Source organism: Amblyraja radiata, chromosome 3, assembly GCF_010909765.2.
Source record: "Amblyraja radiata isolate CabotCenter1 chromosome 3, sAmbRad1.1.pri, whole genome shotgun sequence".
Taxonomy (NCBI): Eukaryota; Metazoa; Chordata; class Chondrichthyes; order Rajiformes; family Rajidae; genus Amblyraja; species Amblyraja radiata.
The window spans coordinates 34,387,862-34,412,804 of NC_045958.1; the positions used below are offsets into that span (position 1 = coordinate 34,387,862).

Here is a 24,943-nt window from a genome sequence, read left to right on the forward strand (position 1 = left end):
CTCAGTCTAACTATGTCGGCATGAGAGACTATGTTCAAATTTAAATCCCCAAATGAATAATTCCACTCGTTCATTCATTCCAGTTTTTTTTTAATGTACCAATTTAGAAGGTTTAAATTTATCTTCATCCAAAAAAAGATGTTAGTAACGAAGTAAAAGTTAATGTAAATGTAGATGGCAGTGAAATATCCCATTTCTGAGAATGCAATTTCATTAGTTGGTCATTAATTATGGAGAAAATAAATTACATGCTTTATTAAGCTGAAATTGCTTCTCCAAATGTCTACTTTCAATTATTCCATGGAATTCCATTTTGAAGATTGAACCGATGTGATATGTTTATCCTGGTGCTCAAAAAATATGAAGTCAGTAATGTATGAAACTTTAATAAAGCCATTATCCAATTTGGACTTCGTACAGTTGATCCAATGGAGTGCTGGATTACATATTGGCAATATACATCTGTAGACATGGCCCTAAGTCATCTTAATGCACCGATATAATGCTGTTTGAAATTCTTCAATTCTTAGCTTCTAAGAAACTGAATCAGATTAGTTTATTATATACACCTGGGTGCTATGAAACTCATTGTTCACATAAAGCTCACAGAGCAAGCAGTATACAATGTTAAATAAAACAATAAAGAAAGGACATATTCCAAACAGCAGAATGGGGTAAGAAGAACCAGTGCAGTAAGAAGTAGTGCAGAAAATATTAAAATACAATAACAGAATAAACAGTTCAGGTAGAGTTAAAAGTAAGTATAAGTGGCAGCACCTCATAAGGCGATGTAAAAGAGGTTATTGTTTCAGAAGTCTGATAGCCAAGGGGGAGAAGCTGTATTTAAGTCCGGTCGTTTGAGCTCCTGTATCTACTCCGAGAAGACTCCTTGAGGATGCTTCTAACCATCCTGGTGCAATGCATGGCACTGATGGACTCGATGGAAGGACATGAGCCTGTGATGGATGAGGTTGTGTTCGCCACTACAAGTTCAGATAGTCAAGAACAGAGGATTTGTCATACACATCCTCTGAGACTGAGAAGCATCATAGCATATCTGTAGAAGTTCGGTCACAGGAGCAAAATTAGCCCATTCTGCCCATCTTCTACTTTGCAATCCTCGGAGTCCGGCATGGTGGCGCAGCGGTAGAATTACTGCCTTACAGCGGCAGAGACCCGTGTTCTATCCTGACTACAGGTGCTGTCTGTACGGAGCTTCTACATTCTTCCTGTGGCCTGCATGGGTTTTCTTTGGGTGCTCCGTGTTTCCTCCCACATCCCAAAGACGTACAGGTTTGTAGGCTAATTGGCTCTAGTAAAATTGTAAATTGTTCTAGTGTGTGTAGGATAGTGTTAATCTGCGGGAATCGATGGTCATCGCGGACTCGGTGGGCCGGAGGGCCAATTTCTGTGTGTTATCTCTAAACTGCACTAAACTCATGGATATGTCAAATCTGCTCAGATGCCTAAGAAAAGAATTCTACTGATGCACTTTCTTGATCATTGTGAAGGGATTGTGTTAGGTTGCTGGCAAGAATGATACTTAGCAACACAAAATTGTTCACCATCTCTACAGATGGAGTTGTCTTCACCCCCTTGCTTCCTTGGGTCAACAGCCAACTCTTTTGTCATATTAAGGGCTAGGTTGTTATCCTGACACCATGATACAAAGTTCTCTATCTCTTTCCTGCACTTAATCTCGTTGTTGTAGATCCGACTGACATCAGGAGTTTCATCAGCAAATTTATAGATTGAGCTAGCATTGTCCTTGGCCATGCAGTCATGGGTAGAGCAAGGGACAGAATGCATAACCCTGACGGGACCAGTTTAGTTTAGTTTTCGTTTGAAGAAACTGCACGGAATCAGGTCCACTGAGTCCACACCGACCATCGATTACACCATTAATACTAGTTCTATGTTCACTTTTGTATCCACTCCCTACTCATTTAAGGGCAATTTGCAAAGGACAATTAACCTATAATCCCACACGTCTTTGGGATGCGGGAGGAAACTAGAGTACTGGAGGAAACCCACGTGATCACAGGGGGAACACGTGCAAACTCCACACAAACAGCACCCGAGGTCGGGATTGTACCTAGCTCTAGTGTTTGAGGCAGCAGGTCTACCAGTTGTATTGTTGTGCCTCAACGAGTGTTGAGGGTCAAGATGGGGGAAGTGTTATGACCATTTCTAACTTAGTGAGGTCTGCTGGTCAGGATGTTTGAAGGCAGATGCAGATGGAGACCCCAAGTCGAAGGTCCAGGAGTTTAGATATGAACTTAATCATTATGATGCTTTTGAAGGCTGAGCTGTAGTCAATGAATAACAAGCTGACAGAGGTCCTTATTTTCAAGGTGATCTGGAGATGAATGTGGTGTAAGAGCGATGGCATCCTCTGTGCATTTATTTTTCCTGTATACACATTGCAATGAGTCTAGTTGTTCTGGGTGACTGACACATATGTGGGCCATTACTAATCTTTCAAAGCACTTCATTATGGTCAATTGTATTAGCTACTGGGCAACAGTCATTGAGAAAGGCCACTTACTTTTCTTGAACTAAAACGATGGATATTTCCTTGGAGGTGATATTATTGAAGCTTACTTGGATCTGAGGGGGATTGATTGTCTATATTCTATGATTTTTTCAAAAAAAGTTTGAGATCTTAGTCTGATTGGTTTGTTTGCGAAAACTGCAGAACTTGCGTTCCTCAATGTCCAAGAGGATTCTTTGGTGATGAGAAGAAACGCTGTAAAAAATGCTGGTCCATCTGTGAGTCATGCATAGGGAGCCGCAGTGACCAGTGCACTTCCTGCAAAAATGGCTACCACTTGAGTGAAGAGACAAATTCCTGTATACCAAACTGCTTAGACCGCTTCTACCTAGACAAAGGTAAGATTCGATATCAAGAAAAGAAAATAATTCCATTAGGTTTTGACTATTATTACAGAATTCTTAGATAGTAAATATGTACTGGAATTGTAATCCAGAAACGAGGACTAACTTATTTTCCCTCCCAACCTACTTGTGCTGCCACCGTTAGTAAGCTATGAACTTGGACTCCAAGATCCCTTTTCACAACAATGCTGTTACGCGTCTTGCCATTAACTTGCATTCAACCTCCCAAAGTGCACAACCTCTCACTTGCTCGGGTTAAACTCCATCTCTCCGCCCGTTTCTGCAGCTGATCTATATCCCACTATCTTTTGACTGACTTCCTTACTGTCAGCATTTCCTTCAATGTTTGTGTTGTTAGCGAACTTACTCAACAGCCCATCACATTTATATCCAGTAGGAAAGAACTGCAGATGCTGGTTTAAATTGAACATAAACACAACATGCTGGAGTAGCTCAGCGGGACAGGCAGCATCTCCGGAGAGAAGGAATAGGTGGCGTTTTGGGTCGAGATCCTTCTTCAGAGTTACTCCAGTATTTTGTGTCTACCTTACATTTATATCCATGTCATTTATATATGCAGAGGTCCCAGCATAATCACAGATTTTTGCACAGCACTTGGTATGTTAATATAATTGACAACATTGATTGAGAGCAGTAGTCAACTATTTGAAATACCCCCTGATCCCTTTAGCCACAAGGGCCACATTTAACTCCCTCTTAAATATAGCCAATGAACTGGCCTCAACTATCTTCTGTGGCAGAGAATTCCACAGATTCACCACTCTCTGTGTGAAAAATGTTTTTTCTCATCTCGGTCCTAAAAGACTTCCCCCTTATCCTTAAACTGTGACCCCTTGTTCTGGACTTCCCCAACATCGAGAACAATCTTCCTGCATCTAGCCTGTCCAACCCCTTAAGAATTTTGTAAGTTTCTATAAGATTTCCCCTCAATCTTCTAAATTCTAGCGAGTACAAACCGAGTCTATCCAGTCTTTCTTCATATAAAAGTCCTGACATCCCAGGAAACAGTCTGGTGAACCTTCTCTGGTAAGAATGTCTTTCCTCAGATTAGGAGACCAAAACTGTACACAATACTCCAGGTGTGGTCTCACCAAGGCCCTGTACAACTGCAGTAGATCCTCCCTGCTCCTATACTCAAAATATGATACTTGAAATACTATACTTGAAATGTTACTATTAATTCCTCCACAATCTCTAAAGCCACCTCTTTCAGAACACTAGGGTGCAGTCCATCTGATCCAGGTGGCTTATCCACCTTCAGCCCTTTCAGCTTCCCAATCACCTTTTCCCTAGTAAAGCCACTCCACTAACTTCCATCCTCTGACTCTCTTGAATTTCTGTCACATTGCTGGTGTTTTCCGACGTGAAGACTGATGCAAAAACGTTATTCAACTCCTCTGTCTTTTCTTTATTCCCCATTATCACTTCTCCTGCATCATTGTCCAGCAGCCCAACATCCACTCTTGACTCTTTCTTAATCTTTATATAACTGAAGAAACTCTTGCTATCTTATATTATTCGCTAGCTTACCTTCGTATTTCATCTTTTCTCCCCGTATTGCTTTTTTAGTTCTCTTCTGTTGTTCTTTGAAAGCTTCCCAATCTGACTTCCCATTAATCTTTGCAACTAATCTTTTAGTTTTATACTTTCCTTGACTTCCTTGAAATAGAAACAGAAATTCGTGGAGATATTCAAGAGGTCAGACAGCATTCGAGAAGAACCAATGTTTTGGGTCAATGATCTCTCATTAGAACCAGGAAAAGTTAAATAAATAGACATATTCAGATACAGCGTCAGAAAAAATCTCATTGTCTAGTCATAATTTTCAAGTTTGTCTTCTGAATTTTGCTGCATTATATGTAATCTTGTATTTTTCTTAGGTGACAACGTGTGCAGAAGATGTAGTGAAGGCTGCAGGAAATGTAGTGCATTCCACCACTGTACAGAATGCATGTCAGGTTGGAGGTAAGAACATTGCACATGAAAGGAATAGGATGGAGAGAGCTGAGCAATATCATGCCTCGGAGGTCATAGAAAACTTACAGAAGAAGGCCAATCAGCCCATGGTGTCTGTGCCAGTGAGAAAACAGAGCTCTCCAGCTAAATTCCACCATTCATAAGGTCATAAGTGATAAGAACAGAATTAGGCCATTCGGCCCATCAAGTCTACTGCGCCATTCAAATATGGCAGAACTATTTCTCCCTCCTTACCCCATTCTACCACCTTCTCCCCATAACCCTTGACACCCCTCAATGTATAGTCAGTCCTGTCAAGTACGTCCAAGTAATTTTAAAGTATTCTTGAATAAGTATGGAAATCTTCAAATTGATGTAATCTGTAGTCCTGTTATCACAATTAGTCCAAGTTTATTTTACAGAAGTTTAACTTTATGTTGAAAGTCAACCAGTCTGAGCATGTAAGAACATTTGCCTTGTAGTCCATTTTGGTATGTATGACCACATATTAAAACTAATCATATTATGATCACTACCTCCAAGCGGTTCCTTTACCTCGAGTTCTCTTATCATATCTGGTTCATTGGACAACACTAAATCCAGAATTGCCTTTTCTCTGGTCGGCTCCATTACAAGCTGCTTTAAGAATCCATCTCGGAGGCATTCTACAAACTCTCTTTCTTGGGGTCCTGAACCAACCTGATTTTCCCAGTCTACCTGCATATTGAAAACCACAGTGGCATTACCTTTGTTACATGCCAGTTTTAACTCCTGCTGCAACTTACACCCTACATCCGGGCTACTATTTGGGGGTCTGTAGATAACACCAATTAGTGTCTTCTTGCCTTTACAATTCCTCAACTCAATCCACAGTGACTCTACCTCGTCAGTCCCTATGTCTTCCCTCGCAAGGGACTGAATTCCATCCCTCACCAGCAGAGCTACCCCCCCCCCCCCCCCCCCCCCCCCCCGCCTGTCCTTTCTATAGGATGTATAACCCTGAATATTAAGTTTCCAGGCCCGATCCTCCTGCAGCCATATCTCAGTAATCCCCACAATGTCATATCTACCAACCTCTAACTGAGCCTCAAGCTCATCTACTTTACTTCTTATACATCGCGCATTAATATACAATACTTGTAATTCCTTACGCACCTCACCTTTCACATCGATCCCTATTGCACTTGGCCATACTCTCCTATCCCTTTGTGAGCTTCCTTTCCCGTTAATTCTTGGGTCACTAACCATCCCTTTACTCTCTTTCCCGTTAACTCCATCCTCGACTATCCCATTTGACACCCCACCCCCCTTATTCAGTTTAAAACCACCCATGTAGCAGTGGCAAACCTGCCTGCCAGATGCTGGTCCCCCACCTGTTAAGATGAAATCCGTCCCTTTTGTACAGTTCCTCCTTACTCCAAAAACAGATCCCAGTGGTCTAAGAATCTAAATTCCTGCCCCCTGCACCAGTTCCTCAGCCACACATTCAGGTCCCGTATCTCCCTGTTCCTGCTATCGCCAGTACGAGGAACTGGAAGCAAACCAGAGAAAACAACCCTGGAGGTCCTGCTTTTCAGCATTTTTCCGAGCTCTCTAAAGTCAATTTGCTGAATATTCATCCCCTTCTTTCTGACATCGTTTGTACCGATATGCACTACCACTTCTGGCTGTTCACCTTTGCCCTTGAGGATTTTCTGCACTCTGTCCGTGACATTCTGGATCCTGGCACCAGGAAGGCAGCACACCATCCTCGAATCCCGTCTGTTCCTGCAGAATCCCCTTTCCGTACCTCTCACAATGGAGTCTCCAACTACAATGGCGTTGCCTGACGTTGGCCTCTTTGGTTTTGGCTCAACATCCCTTTTTGCTTCGCAAGCCAGTGCGCCGCTCAGTGTGATAACGTCTTCTGTCCCGACAGAAGTGGGTGAACCTGTTCACAAGAGGTACAACACCCGATGACCTTTGCATTCCATGTTTCCCTCCCTTTCTCAGTCACCCACCTTCTCTCTTCCAGTACCTTAGGTGTAATAATCTTACTGTAGGACTTGTTGAGGAAGGAATCAGTTTCTCGGACGAACCTGAGGTCATCCTCTTGCTTCTCCAGTTCCCCAACACGGTCCTTCAGGAGCTGTACCTGGATGCACTTCTCACATTTGTAGCAGCCAGAGGCATCAGCAGTGTCCTTGACCTCCCGTATACTGCAAGCATCACACTGAATCAGCTTGCTTGACAGCTCCTTCTTTCGTCTCTCTCTCTCTCCAGCGTTTTGCGTAGCCTCCTCTCCTCAGCCTCCTCGCTGAAGGCACTCGAGCCAGATACTCACACTTTACTCACAAGACTCTCGATAAGGCTCGCACTTTTCTCACAGGGCACTTCCCTCACAAGGCCACTCCCTAAGAGCCGTCCTGCTTATATTGACTGATAAATCTCCTAATTTACCAATTTACAAACCAAATTCCTCCGTTTTAAACTGTTTTCCCCCTCTGACTCACTTCTAACTCTCCTCCCACTCGGGCTAGAGCCAATCAGTGCTTTCTCCTGCTCCTCTTTGTTGCTGTTGCTTCATAATCCACAGGAGCTCTGAGTTAAGTCTGCCTGTGCTTTGCCTCTCCTTTTCAACTGTTTTCCCCCTCTGACTCACTTCTATCTCTCCTCCCACTCGGGCTAGAGCCAATCAGTGCTTTCTCCTGCTTCTCTTTGTTGCTGTTGCTTCAAAATCCACGGGAGCTCTGAGGCACAGAAGACTAGGTTTAATGCACAGACTGCTAAGTAACAATGTGAAGGAAAGTGACAATAAAGCTTCCATTTTTTGTGTCCTAATGAAATCTAAAATTGTAAGTTCCCACATGAGGATATTGAATATGGGATCCAGATTGTTGATGATAATCTTCTCTTTTGATTCCATAATCTCATTTAATTTGGATGTCTGTATTATTGTCACACATGGAATTGTTACATTTTTAGCATGCAGACTCGGACATCCCGCCAAAGATTCCTAAACCACTTCTTGCCACACATACACGAGAATTTTTTTTCCTGTAACTTCCTCCCTCCTGTTCTCCAAAAATAAACATTGAATAAAACAATTCAATCACACCAACGTTCTAACTTTACCAACCTCAGCCCTCCTAGGTGGCTGGCACTGACTTTCCAGTTTGAAAACTTTGACTCTGTTTTTATTTCCCAGCCCTTAAATACTTTGTTGTGTTTCACTGTTGTCTCTGCGTTGAGTAACATGTCTTCCTTGTCTTGATTAGGTTGCAGGGAGCAAAGTGCGTCTTAAACTGTGAAACTGGAACTTACTTTGATTCCCAGAGCAGGGAATGTGAGCGGTGTCCCTCGTCTTGTACAGCTTGTGCAGGTAAATTTGCTACATTCATCCATACATGTTCTGCTTCATTTTGGAGGGGACAAGGAGCATTGAGATGGTTGGTTTTCCCTGTTTCACTGATCCAAATGGACCAGTTGTTTGGTGTTTGTGTGCAGTGCTTCTGCCATTATATTGTCTTCATTTATTTTCTTCAGACAAATCAATATTTTCTATTGCAAGCTAAATATTGTGTTGAGCATAATTGTCTGAAGAAGAATCTCGACCCTCACCCATTCCTTGTCTCCAGAGAAGCTGCCTGCCTTGCTGAGTTATTCCAGTCTTTTGTGTCTATCTTTGACTCTGTTGCATTTTTATCACCTTATTTCAGTTTCAAAAATACAGGTGTTCGCCTGTCAAGCAGATTTCACCTTTCCTGAGTAAATGCTTACTTTGTCCTTTTGCTTCCCCTTTCCACCTCTGTACAGTCTAGTTGATGTTTATTTCATTCTTCCCTCTTCATTCCCCACTCTTCTCCACAAATGTCACCATAACTAAACTGGTTTACATTGTGTAAAGCCTGTGCACAGGTGCAAGGTCCTTCACAACAATATCCACCAAATTATCTGGTCAACATTTTTGCATCTTATACTTACAATGATTTTATAGAGGTAAATATTCCATGTTATTGCCTGCAGATTGCTATATAGACAATCTGACTATAACTTGGGCTGTATCTGAACCAGTTCCCTTCCCTAACTGTTCCCATTCTTTCCTCTCCTTTGAACGCTTTGTTCACAATTGTCTTTTGCACATGTCCAACCACAAGCTTCTGGTTACACTTGGGTTGGTTGCTGGTATTTTTAGATCAGATCAGAAGGTTATGTTCCAGTCTGCTATGAGATTGAAACACACAAATCCAGGTTGACACGCCAGCATTGAAGTCGTTCTGCATAATTTAAATGTTTTCAGCTGAGACATTAAATTCAGGTTATTTGGGTTCTCTCGAGTTGAAGATCACAGGGCTTAAGGAAGATTAGGGATAAGCCCTGCTGTCCTGCCCATTTGTTATCCCTCTGGTAATGTCACATTAAAAAAAAGTTTATCGGGTAACTGTCGTATTGATATTTTTTGAGTGATTGAAAAACACAGCATGGAAACAGGCCCTTTGGCCCACCGAGTCCATACCAGCCATCAATCACCTATTCATAATAGTTCTATGTTATCCCACTTTGTATCCGCTCTCTACACTCCAAAAGCAATTTAGTGGCAAATTAACCAACAAACTTGTTCATTCTTGGGATGTAAGAGGAATCCGGAGTACCTGTGGCTCAGTGGTGCAGCAGAGAGAGCCGCTGCCTCAGTTCCAGAGACCTGAACAAACATTCCTGACTGGGTGCTGTCTGTGTAGAGTTTGCATGTTCTCCCTGCGACCGTGTAGGTTTCCTCCAGGTGCTCCGGTTATCTGCCATATCCCAGACATGTGGGTTTGTAGGTTAATTGGCCCTTAAATATCTGTAAAACTCAAACAATGCTCACAACCCATGAGGGAATTCTCGGGTTGTACTATCTACATGTTGTTTCAAGAAACCCTCTTGAATACATTTCACAAATTCTGAGCAAGTCCCAGTCAATTCTGGGGAAGTTAGAAGTCCATCACTAAGACAACCCTGTTATTTAGGCATCTCTGGGAAATCTGTCTACAAATCTGTTCCTCTATCTCCCATTTGGGGGGCCACCAAGCACACTTCTGTCAGGGTGCTTGCACCATTCTTATTTCTAAGCTACATTCTTGTCACCTCAGCAGACAAACCTGCCAGTATGTCCTCTGAGTGCCGCCGTGACAGTCTCCCCGATTAGCAGTGCTACTTCTCCACCTCTTGCCTCCCTCTGGATCATATCCAAAACATCCAAAACTTGGAGCATTGAACTGCCAATCGTGTCCCTCTCGCAACCATGTTTCTGCAATGGCCACAACATCATAATCCTAAGCACCGATCCAGTGTCAAGTTCATCTGCTCTCTCCACAATACTCTTCGCATTGAAATAAACACTTCAGCCCATCAGCGTCACCATATTCCTTCATCTATCCCTGCCTTCCCATCACCAATTTCCAATTTCTGACCACATGCTCTGGTTACCACCCCCCTGCCTCTCTAGTTTAAACCCTATCGAGTAGCAGTAGCAACCAACCTTGCAATGATATTGGATGCCCTCTGGTTCAGATGTAACACGTCCCTCGTGTACTGGTCATCTTTGCCCCAAAAGGGATCCCAATTGTCTAAGCATCTAAATCTCTGCTCGCTGCACCAGCTCCTGAGCCTTGCGTTCATCTTATCTATTTCTAGCCTCACTAGCACGTGGCACTGAGAGTAATCTGGAGATTACTACCCTTGGGGTCCTGCTTTTTAATCTTCTGCCTAACTCCCTGTATTCACTTCAGAGGACCTCATCCCTTTTCCGACCCATGTCATTTGTGCCAATGTGCACAACAACTTCCGGCTGCTCACCCTTCCCCTTGAGAATGTTCTGTAATCGCTTGGAGACATCCTGAATAACGAAGAGTAAAGATTTAAACTGATAAATGATGTTCCATCTGTTGGCGAGTTAAATGTTTTTACATGAACCCACACAACAAATACTGTAGGTTTGGATTATCACCTTGGGGGCCCAGAGTTGATTCCTATCCAGCATGTGGATGGGTTTCTGTTTGCAATTAAATGCAGTTAATCGAATCCTTCTGATGGGTCACCAGTCTGCAGTGTGGAGATAACTTCAGCATTTTGTGGATGAGAGTTCACAACAACACGGAAATCACTGAAGCTGAGGCAGAGCGTAAATAAACCTCCTGAAACCTTTAACTTTGGACGTGATTTTCATGCCCTGCAAAGCAAATAATTCAGGCTTGCAGTAACAGGAAATCTGTGTTTGCAGCTCCAGGTAAATAGCTGCCTGTAGGAGGTGAGCACAGTTGTGGCACGCTGACATTAACTCATTATGACTGACATTAAAATATTACTAATGCTTTCCTCTGAATCCATTTTTGCTGAGCGTTGTGTTAGTAGCACCATAGTGAAGGAAGGTCAATGTTTTATCTACAACAGTATCAGTTTGAAAAGTGAGACTTTTGTTGCAAATATGTAATATGTAATCATGGAATTGACAAATTCTGGTTGAGGTACATATAAGTGGGAAAAGGTGCTTGGAAGCATCCACCTCCTGTACTCATTTAAAGACCATATCTTTGCTTTGGAAGTGTACTGAGAGAGTATGTGGTTCTCTGTGATCACAAGATACTGCAATGCAGGAAGTAGAGATCTGATGCCTGAATGAATGAGTAAACTACGGTAAATGGCCTGTTCTTGACCTAATTTGCTTTGCTTCTGGTGCTGTTATTGCCGGGGGATTGCTGGAACATGAAATGTAGTCGATCACAGTTGAATGGCATGTTATCAGAGATCACCCTGACAAAATTTGACCTCCAATCTCCAGCCAAAATAAGTTATGTGGCCGGTTCAATGTTTATTCAAGTTATTTGTATATTTCAAAGGAAGAGCAGAAATTTGCCAAGCAAACAGATACACTAGCACAATATAATCAAATCTATGTGTATCCAAAATGAAAATTGATTGCCGTTATCTGTAATAAATTAAGCTGATTTCCATTATTGTGTAGTAATTACCATGTCTATTACATAATTTGCTTCATAAGATGACCATTGATTGGGAATGTAGTTCATAATTTATAGGAACAGACTTAGGCCATTTGGCCCATTAAGTCTATTCCGCCATTCAATCATGCCAGATCTACAGTATCTTTCCCTCTCAACTCCATTTCCCTGCCTTCTCTCCATAATTCCCGACACCCTCAATTGTAAATGCAATAGGAATATATTAGGACAATTGTAATAGTTACATGCATTCTATCTTTGTAGGATAGGAATGTCACTGTCTGAAGTACTGCAATACTTCAAAGGTTAGATGATGCAAGAATTGTAAAATCTTAGCAACTTGTGCTTTCCAACTAACGATATTCATAAGGTCATAAGTGATAGTAGTAGAATTTGGCCATTCGGGCCATCAAGTCTACTCCATCATTCCATCAAGGCTAATCTATCTCCCTCCTAACCCCATTCTCCTGCCCTCTCCATATTATGTATTGCAGGACCACGGCAAGATTCCTGTACACAGTGTATTGCAAATTATTACCTGGAGGAATGGAGATGTGTGTCAAGCTGTAGTAGCATTGGTTACTACACGGACCAGCCATCTGAATATGGAGAAAAGACCTGCAGGAGGCAAGTAATTATTTTCCTTTTAATACTTTCAAGTAATGATTTCAAAGTATTTAAGTGCCCTTCCAACTTTTTGAGTAAGCTTTGCACATCTGCGTTAATCTTCCTCTTGCTCTTTCTGGCTATCCATGAAGGAATATATTGAATTATCTTCAAATAACACATTGGTGAATAAGGAGTCTGCAATCAGTTCAAAATCATGGTTTCTGAAAATAGTTACTTGAGAACATTAGAGTATAGAAACAAGGAACAACAAATGTTGGTTACACAAAAGGACACAAAGGGCTGAAGTAACAACAGGTCAGGCAGCATCTCTGGAGACAATGATTAGGTGATGTTTGGGGTCAGGTCTGAAGAAGGAATTCCAACCTGTAATGCCACCTACCCATATTCTCCAAAGATGCTGCTTGACTAGTTGAGTTACTCCAGCACTTAAAGCCCTGTCCCACAGTACGAGTTCATTCCAAGAGTTCTCCCGAGTTTGCCCTGATTCAAACTCGGAGATTTACGGTAATGGCCACTCGTCGGTACTCGGGGCTCTCGTGGACATTTTTCATCACGTTGAAAAATCTTCACGAGTCTTCCTTTGCTTACCTGCCGTTAGCGAGACTTCCCGAGTACCTGCCGCTAGCGCTAAGAGACGTTCCCGAGCTCCGACGTACCCGCTACGTTCATTCTCCATGCTTACACGAGTTTAATTTTTTTTAAACTCGGGAGAGCTCTTGGAATGAACTCGTACCGTGGGACAGGGCTATTAGTGTCCTTTAGTGGAGCACATTACATTTAGTCCAAATAAAGGTCATGACCTGAAGTATCTTCTGTCCATTCCTTTCGCGGATATTACCTGACCCACTGAGTTACTCCAGCACTTTGTATATTACTTGTTGTTACTTCCTCTACTGAAGGCCAGTTTTATTAGATGCATGGAAACAATCATTTATAATCGTGATTTCATAATTGTTTTTAACTCAAAATCGACATTTACACAAATCTCTTGCATCTACTTTTTTTTAAATGTGCATTAATACATAATCTCTCAACCTCAAAGCCCCAAAGTATTCTACATCTGATGATTCTTCTGGCAATGTCTAGAATTTTAATGCTGAATGACAAATTAAATTCCAGTGTGTGAACTGAAATATTTATTTCTTGGTTTATTTAAGATTCTGAATATGAAATATTCCCAGACCTAGTCATTGGTAATTTATTCTAACACTTTCCTAATAACATTAGCATAGTCTTAACTATGAGAACCTGTGCATCCAAAAATAAATGAAACACTACCAATAAGCATCCAATACTGTCTAAACATTCTCTTGTCTGTGTTTATAGAAACATAGAAACATAGAAAATAGGTGCAGGAGTAGGCCATTCGGCCCTTCGAGCCTGCACCGCCATTCAATATGATCATGGCTGATCATCCAACTCAGTATCCTGTACCTGCCTTCTCTCCATACCCCCTGATCCCATTAGCCACAAGGGCCACATCTAACTCCCACTTAAATATAGCCAATGAACTGGCCTCAACTATCTTCTGTGGCAGAGAATTCCAGAGATTCACCACTGCGTGAAAAATGTTTTCCTCATCTCGGTCCTAAAAGATTTCCCCCTTATCCTTAAACTGTGGCCCCTTGTTCTGGACTTCCCCAAGATCGGGAACAATCTTCCTGCATCTAACCTGTCCAACCCCTTAAGAATTTTAGAGAATAGCAAGAGGATTTATAAACAGTGAGTAAAATTAGAGCATTTTGTCCTGCAAAGTTGTTTACCTCTTCAGCTCTGAGGGGAGCAACAGTCAGTGTTTTTAATAATATGAATCTTGAGGTAGGAATGCTTTGCAACTGAGAACATTGAAGCAAAAGTCACTGCTGCTTTCTAATGGAAAAGTGTCATATTTATTAAAGAGGAAGTCAAATGAACTCCAGGGATGGGGGAATGAGGAATAGGAATTTTGAGTTGGGACCCTTCTTCAGACTAATTGGGTTGTGTGGAAAGAAAGTTGGAAGAAGGGAGGGGCATGGCTAAGCCTGGCAGATAATAGGTTGATAAATGTGAGGATGTGCTTTTTTATAGGCAGATGGTTGGACAACGGCATGAGATGAAAATATAGAAGACGTGAGACAAAAGGATTGGAGTTGTAATGGGGAAGCTAGAATAAATAATGTGGGGGAGGGGGAGGGGGCAGGAATAGGTACATCTAGGTGGGGCATAACACTGAAGGCAGACTCCTGCAGATTAATGGCTTGACACCATGAATATTGAATGTGCAATCTTTAACAAAAAAATAATTTTCATGATGTGGATTTGAGCCAGTTGTGTAGAGTATTGTGTTGCTGTCATTTGCCCTCTGAATTATATTTATACACTAACAATTTAAAAATATTCCCATGCTTTTTCTCGTGTTTATTCCTTATTTAAGAATAAGGAGTAAGCCATTTAGAACGGAGACGAGGAAACACTTTTTCTCACAGAGAATGGTGAGCCTGTGGAATTCTCTGCCTCAGAGGGCAGTGGAGGCAGGTTCTCTGGATACTTTCAAGAGAGAGCTAGATAGGGCTCTTAATAATAGTGGAGTCAGGGGATATGGGGAGAAGGCAGGAACGGGGTACTGATTGGGGATGATTAGCCATGATCATATTGAATGGCGGTGCTGGCTCGAAGGGCCGAATGGCCTACTCCTGCACCTATTGTCTATTGTCTATTGTTTATCTTGTATTTGCTACAAGAAAGCATTTATGGAATTTTTAAACAAAATATATTTATTCCTCAAGGTGTGATCCGAGCTGTTTAACTTGTATTGGCCATGGTGAAAGGAACTGTAGCTCCTGTCGCACTGGATACAACCTTGAGGGGGGACTCTGTGTGGTTGGCACCGTTTGTAAAGATGGTGAGTAATCAGAGATCTTTTTTTTTGTTGGAAGTACTGAGGGGGGTAGAGAAAATCACTTCATCTGGATGCATTGAGGAGACTTCAATGTTATTTGAAAACATCTTTAAATATGAATGGTTCCTAGTTTGTAGTTTAATTTATATTTTAGTTTCAAAGAGCCTCTATGTAACTATCAATCTCCCTGTCAGCTAATAATGAGGGTGTTTTTAGTCCAGCTCTCAGGCCAGGGTTTTGGCATTTGACAATGATGTTTGAATTTGATTTATGCCACTTGCATACAAATTAGCCCTCCCACCCACTCCATTCATCTCTTGAATGTGCATGTTGTCTTTGGACAGGCTACTAGTCATCCATTCACTGGCCCAAAAGCCGATCATTGTGTGCACGCCTAAACGATGAACAACAGCAGCCTATTCATTTTATTTTAGATTACTTTGTTGATTTACTAGAGGCACACGTGTAGTGTGTGAGGGGGAAAGTAAACGCTAATTAATAAATTGGTGGATAAACGTGTTAACTGGTATGGTAGAAGTCACGAGGGCAGGAATGCCTCGGCTCTTTGCTTTTTCAATTGAATTTGAGACTGGGTATCTGCGCTTTGCCTCGGGCTCCACAGGTGAAAACTCAGCTCGGCATTTTAGTGTCCAAACTGTTGCGAAATGTGTAAGAATCCGAATGCAAGATGAGGATCAAGGTTTTCAGGCTTGGTGGGTGTGGTAAATCGGCAGCATTGGACAGCTGGCCTGTGTCACCCAAATATTTGGATTTTTTCCCTTAATTTTGGGATTGTTGAATATTTGTCGGGAATTGAGGGTTAAAACACCCGTGAAAGCAGTGGGCACGATCATATTTTACATTGCCTAATTTGAAGAACAAAAGGTTTTGGACAGCGTTATAACTTAGCATCTGAAATAAACAAAAAAATGGTGGTGCAGGAGAAATATAGAATGGATGACTGTCAAATGGAGGGGGTTGGAATATTGCTGTGAACTTCTGTTGACCCTCCTGGTCTTCATGGTTCATTTCGTATGAAATCCCAACACGTGTTCATGATCAGCCCTAACTCACATGGCTCAACTCTCATCATTATCATAAATATAGTTAAGCCCATCTCCATTCATTTCCTCGTCTTATTCCCCACCCACATACTTCTTCTGATCTTAACTTCTTCCTGTTTCATGCAGGGAAATGAAATTGTCCTGACCCACTTTGAACTACTCTTTCAATTTCCCAGCTGCCTATCTTTGATCCACCAAATCACCAAGATTTCTGCAGCCACTGAACTCTGACCACATTTTCCATAATCCAATTCAATTACTATTTTCATTGATTATTTTTATTTATTTATTATTAAAAAAATTATTTTTATTTTAATTTCAATTATTTTTGTACATTCTAAATCATTCCCCAACAGGCAGCCCTCATCACCATTCTGTTAAATCCAAGGAGTGCAGAAACTGTACATTTCACAAACTGGTTTAGCTCAGATATGCCATATACTTACTTCAAACTCATTTTGCTTTTGAGACCACCTTCTTCCTCTTTGACTTTATTTTACTCAACTGCTAGGCACCCAAATAACCTCACAGATTCATTCATAAATTTCACAGTTCCATTTCTGCAGGTGCAGAACTCATGGTAACCTTGCCCTGATTTTCTTATTTTTTTAATAACCCTTGAACTTGAATTCCATCTTTTCTAATTACCAACACCAATCCTAAAATTCCTTGGACATGCTTTGCCTCTAAAGCTTGTGCATCTTTAATGGAACTCCTTGTTTGGAAACGCTCCAAACGTGTTTCTGTCACTGTTACTGTATGGAGACAGTCTCAGGATAGTTAGAGGATATCCTACTTGATTATAAGAAGTTACCCATCCTTATTCTTCTCTGACTGCCTGAAGCCTTGACAGGTTTGACAACAGCCTACCTGTCCAGTTCCCTTCCGCCACAATGCAGTAGCTTGCACAGTTCCAAATCTTCCCCACCACAAAATTCATAACGTTACCATTGATTTTATTCCTTCCCTTTGCATTTTCTATAAATGAACCAAATTTCTCATTTCCTTTGTGCCATTTTGATCATAATATGAGATTCAAATCTCACCCGCTCGTTCCCTCACAATGGATTTAAAATTCTATTCCTAATTTTTTTTTAAATGGTTCCTCTTGCACTACTTTTGGTTATATTTCCAAATCTCCATAACGCTGACTCCTGGTTCTTGACCCATCTGTAACTTTATCCATCATAATTTTCACTCTCTGTCTGATCTTATTTTCTCCAAGGAGAACAGTCCCAGCTTGTCAAATTATCCACATTCTTAGAACTATTTTAGTTAATTTCTGCAGCCTCTGAGACATCTATTCTGAAGTGTAACACACAAGTGTGTGTGATACTCATCAAGGTTTCTTTATCATAGCGCCCCCCCATTTATAAAGCTCATATAACTATCCTTGTCACTGTGAAGAATGTTTGCAATCCTTCCACCAGACCTGTGCTCCTGTGGACTTCCTAGAACTATTCCACTAACCTGTGCCTTTCATTCTTACGGAAGTGGAGCACTTTGCATTCTTCTGTATTAAATGTTATCGCATAGAACCATAGAAAATAAGTGCAGGAGTAGGCCATTCGGCCCTTCGAGCCTGCACCGCCATTCAATATGACCATGGCTGATCATCCAACTCAGTATCTTGTACCTGCCTTCTCTCCACACCCCCTGATCCCTTTAGCCACAAGGGCCACATCTAACTCCCTCTTATATATAGCCAAAGAACTGGCCTCAACTACCTTCTGTGGCAGAGAATTCCAGAGATTCACCACTCTCTATGTGAAAAATGTTTTTCTAATCTTGGTCCTAAAAGATTTCCCCCTTATCCTTAAACTGTGACCCCTTGTTCTGGACTTCCCCAACATCGGGAACAATCTTACTGCATCTAGCCTGTCCAACCCCTTAAGAATTTTGTAAGTTTCTATAAGATCCCCCCTCAATCTTCTAAATTCTAGCGAGTACAAGCCGAGTCTATCCAGTCTTTCTTCATATGAAAGTCTTGCCATCCCAGGAATCAGTCTGGTGAACCTTCTCTGTACTCCCTCTATGGCAAGAATGTCTTTTCTCAGATTAGGATACCAAAACTGTACGCAATACTCCAGGTGTGGTCTCACCAAGACCCTGTACAACTGCAGTAGAATCTCCCTGCTCCTATACTCAAATCCTTTTGCTATGAATGCTAACATGCTTTCTTCACTGCCTGCTATACCTGCATGCCGACTTTCAATGACTGGTGTACCATGACACCAAGGTCTCGTTGCATCTCCCCTTTTCCTAATGGGCCACCATTCAGATAATAGTGTACTTTCCTGTTTTTGCCACCAAAGTGGATAACCTCACATTTATCCACATTATACTGCATCTGCCATGCATTTTCCCACTCACCCAGCCTATCCAAGTCACCTTGCAGCCTCTCAGCATCCTCCTCACAGCTAACACTGCCCCCCAGCTTCGTGTCATCCGCAAACTTGGAGATGTTGCATTCAATTCCCTCGTCCAAATAATTAATATATATTGTAAATAGCTGGGGTCCCAGCACTGAGCCTTGCGGTACCCCACTAGTCACTGCCTACCATATTCTGTGTGTTCTGCATGTTCTGTGTTCCACAGCCTGCCTTTATCCACTATCTAATATTAGCTTCCTTAAGGTTCAAGATGTTTCTGAGTTTTATGTCCTCTGTCAGATTGGAACTTGTGCCTTGTACATCCCCGTCAAAATGTGCCTTTGTATTGAACCCTTGTGAGTGCTACTGCACATTCCCCTCTAGTCTACGAACTGGATTGTGCTGGCCTGTGAGTTAATTTTGCAAAGTCTAAGACATGTATTTCTGTGATCACTATAGAAAACATTAAATTCCTATTGATAGTGGTTGATCTTTTTTAAATGGCCACAAGTGTTTTCACAATGTGTTCTGTGTATAACTTGATCTGTTACAATGACAAAGGTAAGGTTTTCAGCTGGTTATTTTATGCCTTTTTCCCCCCTAGATTCCTATTTTGCCTTCTTTAATGTAATTAAACAGATCTTTTGTCTGTGGTTATGATTCACTTTCATGATATTTTAAAGAGCTGTTTTCTAATGTCTTCCTCTTTGATCTTTTTTCCCCCTTCAAAAAATGGAATAAAAACACTTTCCTGTTGGATACCTCTGATGAACAAAATATAATTGCTTCTGTCACCTTCTTGACTGGCTCCTTCTGCCCTGTCTGACAATCATCCACTTCGTCCTTCTGCTTCCATCTCCTCAACCTTCAAACTCCTGTCTCTGTGATCCCGATCTCTGGAAAGCAACGGAAGAATCGTGGGCCGAGGGAAGTTTCTGCGTCCTGGTGAAAAAGAACAGCCTTTGCCAACGGAAAGTGCTTCAACAACTGTGTTGCAGAACATGTTCACTCAAAGGTTGAATGGACAACTACACGGTTCTCCCCTTCCCCCTTGCTCCTGTATGCACACATGTAAATTCTTTTAAGATTAAAAAAAAAATAGAAAGCCACCCTTCTCCTCCAAGGAGATGGTGAACTGTGTGACAGAACTTATAATGGTGAAGCAACTACAACAGACCTACCTTTCACTTCGGGTGTTTACCGTCTGACATCTGGAATAACTAACTTGTCAGTATTTTACTTTTTTGACCAAAGCGTATAATGCCAAATTTCCTATTTAAAAGAGATCTGACCTCTACTGCCCATCTCCCTGCCAATCCCACTCTGCCCCACTATAAATTGATGGTTTGTTTTTGGGAAGTATTTTCTTCACTGGTTGTCTTCTACAATATTGAGTCGTTTACATGATTACAGAATGGGTGTTTACTTTTAGAAGTGGACACTTACTAAAGCTTAAACCCAGGCAGATGCACAAATACCTTTATTGAATGATTCCAGATATGTATGGACAGGTATGTAACTCAGCACTAATATGCTTCTTTCCAGCTGAAAAATATCATAAAATATGCTATACTGCATGCTCACACTAAACCTCTTCTGCAGTAATAACTTATCAAGTTCAGTATGTTTATGCTTTCAATCATCATTATTAACATACTGCCTGTAGCAATATATTGGTCATGGCTTATTTGATGGTAATCATGGTGGTAATAGTGGTGGAAATTGCTGACATTTGTATCAATAGAGTAATGACTGTGGTTGAATGTTTTGCTGATGCAAAACGGGTGGCAGTTTCGCTCGGCAATCTTTCCTTTTACTTCATCTGTCAGCAAGTTGTTGGTGTGCAGTAGTACTGTCATTTAAAACCTAACCTTGTAATGCCTGAAGGGTAGAATTCTTTTAATGTTCATCTTGAAATGTATCTTCAGCATGCAAGAAGCGCATTATTAATATGCATTCCACTAATCAAATTCCTCACCGCATAATACTTCATTTGCAACTCTCCTTATTATTTGCCTTGCTCTTTTCTAGGATGTTTAGCACTTTTACTGTTTAAAAAGTGACTTGAAGATTTTATTTTTCTGGAATTGTAGATCTTAATATTTTAGTAGACGAGGATTAATACAGGCCTTTTTAAACTAAATTACCAAATTAAGTAATGCTGCTCATGCTCAACGTGATTTGTGTACAAATTAACGTCAAAAGAAAAATCTATGGCCCACTTCTATTTACACCAAGTTTCGTTTGGATTGAATCTGGATAAATTGATGCAGGTAATCTAACCAAGCCCATTCATTAGCGTTCTGTGCTCGTATATCCTGCTCACATTGATACTTCACAGCCAGAGTAATAGATTATTTTACATTTTTTGCTAAACTCCAGATCTCACGCCCAGATAAACAGCTGGGCTTTCTGTTATTTACATGGAGAGTAGAATGGACTGATGGAGCATGTCAGTCGAGACGAAAATAATTTCAGGTTCATGGGTGTACTGCATGCTTGTGTGCCTCTTCAGCTTTGGGCTAAATTAAATACAAAACTTGCATGTTGCTACAGGTGCTTGTGTTTTTCACTTCAGGTTTGGGCCATAGAAATAGACTAATAGAAGTTAATGTACAGCACAGTCTGTTGCACTAACAATGCTCGGAGTATTTCATGATGCTTGCATGCTTTAACTGCAGTTCATCTTCAGTGGAATTAATAATTGTCATTTTCATGGGCAAGGAAAGATGGCCCAGTAATGAAAGCATGTGCTTCAAATTGAAATAGATGTAATTGGTTGGTTCTAGGTGAAGTCAGGCACTACCTCACAGTAATCTCCCTACCACCCCTGTTCAATCATGACCTAAACTTGATTGCAGCACATGTGCTGGAAAATCTCCTTTAATTTTAAAGAATTTGTGTTGTAAAGGATTTGTAGTGTACAGGTTAAATCTCAAATTGACATAGCAGACCAACTTTTTTTAATGTTGTGGGCGTGGAAAACTCTTCAGTAACAGATGGGTACCAAATGGTTTCATTTATTAATTTTTCTATTTTATTAATTGTAAGTACCATTTGGAATTTTAGTTTTTATAACAAGAATAAAGATAGAAAAATGCAACGAATTTTAAAAGTAACCGTGTACCTTTTTTGTGCTCTCCACTACGCCTCTGCAGTTAATGGTGCTTATTTTGAATTTGATTAAAGGGGTAGTTTTCCCATTTCAGTGCACTAAATGTTTTCTAAATTTTCTATGACATCTGCAGTGATCTTGAAATTGGGCTCTGCCAACTTAAAAATTAAATGATTATGATCTTGTTTCTTTAGACATGCACCACTTCCACAAAAATCTTTGAGCTGCCATGGTTCCTGTAATCCTTGTTATTCCCTTCTATAGCAATCTGCACCCTATCCACAGTTCTTGCCCACCCCACCCCCACCTGCAACTTTAGCACCATGCTTGGTGGTGTATATGATAGCCATTTAATTGGGCCATCGTTTTGACGATTCCTTATATGATCTTTCACAACAAATGCAGAGCAAGCACATTCCCACATTGCAATGAACTGCTAATCATCAGCTATGGATTGAGGGATCCCTCTCTTTTGCCTGATCAATTTATGAACTGATCTAATCAGTGATGACCTATTTGAATTTTAGATAGTCTATATCTCCATTAGCATAAACACATTGATTTCATCCCCCCTCTCCATTAACTGATATGTGCATCAGCCAAAATACTGTTAAAAACATTTTAAAGTACTACCTTGGTCTTATATCCAAAAGTTATAATTACAAGTCTCATTTGTTCAAGCAAGTACACTGTATTCATAATAATGGATATGGTTTGTAAAGATTTTTTTGTCAACTACTAGCAAAAACGAATAACAATACCATAAAACAGGCGATAATCTGGTTTACATTTAGCTTTAGTATCAATGTCATTCATTTCAAGATTGCTTTTACTGATAGTTACTGTACATGTGTAAAATGCTCAGTCATGATGTGTAAAATATTGTAGTCCTGTTGTATTGGATAATGGCCAAAATCAGTGTAATTCCATATTTTATTTTTGCTATTAAATTAACCTTAATTCATATTTCTGTCTCAGAAGAATCGTTAAATCTTGTTTAGGATATCACTGTGTGCAAGAGCTTTCTATGTTTTAAGTTTATGTAGTTTGATAGCTTTAACTGTAAAGTGAAAGCAGCATTAAAATCAGTTCAATAAAGTTTAAAAATGTTTTATATACAAACATCGTATGTCTGTGACATTATTATGGCAATACTTTTTAATTGGTGAGGAAACATAATCCACTTTTGACCCTTTTTAAGGACATATTAATTAATTGTTTGCTAAATTCATGCATAATGTCATCATAAGGTTACGTGAAAGGATTAGAGGATTAAAGGAAAGAATTAGGCCATTTGGCCCATCTAGTCTATCATTCAATCATGGCTGATCTATCTCTCCCTCCTAACCCCATTCGCCTGTCTTCTCCCCATAAGCCCTGACGTCATACTAATCAATAATCTATCTATCTCTGCCTTAAAAATATCAATTGACTTGGCTTCCATAGCCTTCTGTGGTAAAGAATTCCACAGATTCACCACCCTCTGACTAAAAATATTCCTCCTCGGCTTCCTAAAGAAATGTCCTTTAATTCTGAGGCTATGACCTCTAGTCATAGATTCTCCCACGAGTGGAAACATCCTCTCCACATCCACCCTATCCAAGCCTTTCACTATTATGTACGTTTCAATGAGGTCCCCCCTCATTCTTCTAAACTCCGACGAGTATAGGGCCAGTGCCATCAAACGCTCACCATATGTTAACCCACTTAATCCTGGGATCATTCTAGTAAACCACCTCTGGACCATCTCCAGAACTGGCACATCCTTTCTCAGATATAGTCCAAATGTATTATTCTTAAGCAAAGGATGAGTTGTGTAATTGTAAAAGTCAGTGTACTTTAAAATGAATAGAATGGCACCTTGGTAAATGTTCTAGTTGCAGCAATTTCTCAGCTGCAAATCAATAAATATTACTCAAATATTTATATTCACCTAGGTGAACAATACAGCACAGAAACAGACCCTTGGATCCACATGATGCCAAATTAAACTCCTCTTTTTGCATGCCATCCACATCTATATTCCATGCATATCCATGTGCCTCTCTAAAAGTCTTTTAAATCTCCTTATCATATCTACCTCCACCATTACCTCTGGCAGTGCATTCTAGGCACCCACCACTCTGTGTAAAATAAAAACTTCCCCACACATTTCCCCTGTCCTCTTAAACCTATGCCCTTTAGCCTTTGGGATTTCCACCCTGGGGAAAAACATTTTTTCTATCCAATTCTATGCCTCTCATATTTTTATATACGTCTATCAGGTTTCCTCCAACGTTCCAGAGAAAATAATCTAAGATTGTCCAGCCAATCCTTTTTAGCTATTACCATCTGTATATCCAGGCAACATTCTGGTAAACTCTTCTACACCCTTTCCAAAACCTCAATGACCTTCCTGCATTGGAGCAATTAGAACTGCACACATTACTCCAAATATGGCCTAACATGACATATAAACCTGGAACATGACTCCTGACTCGTACTCAAAATAACCAATGAAGCCAAGCATAGCATAAGCATTCTTTGCCACTCTATCTGGTTGTGTGACCAATTTCAGGGAGCAATGGACATGGACCCCTCTGGTCATCAGTGCTGTTAGAGCCTTGTCATTTACTCGGTACTTTCACCTTGTATTTCACTTTATAAAGTCCAACACCACAGTCTTGCTTGGATTAAACTCTATCTGCCATTTCTCTGCCCATTCCTGTAGCTGATCTATGTCCTGCTGTATACTTTGACAGCTTTCCTCGCTGTCTGCAACTCCCCTATTTTTATTGGTGTCTAGAAACTTAGTTGCCAACCCATCTACGTTTAGGTCTAATGCCCCTGTCCCACTTAGGAAACCTGAACGGAAACCTCTAGAGACTTTGCGCCCCACCCAAGGTTTCCGTGCGGTTCCTGGAGGTTTTTGTCAGTCTCCCTAATGGTCAAAAGTGGTTTCCGCTTCTTCTATGTTCCGGCGATTATTTCAAAAAATTCAAAACTGGCCGCAACTAAAAATAGGTTGCCGTTTTAAAAATCGGAAATGTTTT

At 40.8% G+C, this 24,943-nt stretch overlaps 1 protein-coding gene across 5 annotated transcripts in view; it reads left to right on the forward strand.

The window, feature by feature from the left end:
- pcsk5 (proprotein convertase subtilisin/kexin type 5) overlaps positions 1-24,943 on the forward strand; it is a 270,823-nt gene that overhangs the window by 158,515 nt on the left and 87,365 nt on the right. For 2 of the 5 annotated variants that reach the window (XM_033017567.1, XM_033017569.1), the window contains exons 16-21: positions 2,699-2,892; positions 4,800-4,884; positions 8,133-8,236; positions 12,347-12,479; positions 15,248-15,363; positions 19,701-23,033. In XM_033017567.1, coding sequence (XP_032873458.1) covers positions 2,699-2,892; positions 4,800-4,884; positions 8,133-8,236; positions 12,347-12,479; positions 15,248-15,363; positions 19,701-19,816 — 748 coding nt within the window. In that variant the 3' untranslated portion in view covers positions 19,817-23,033. Of the gene's footprint in view, positions 1-2,698; positions 2,893-4,799; positions 4,885-8,132; positions 8,237-12,346; positions 12,480-15,247; positions 15,364-19,700; positions 23,034-24,943 lie in introns of those variants that run through there. The other 3 variants (XM_033017565.1, XM_033017566.1, XM_033017568.1) reach the window with 2 other exon arrangements.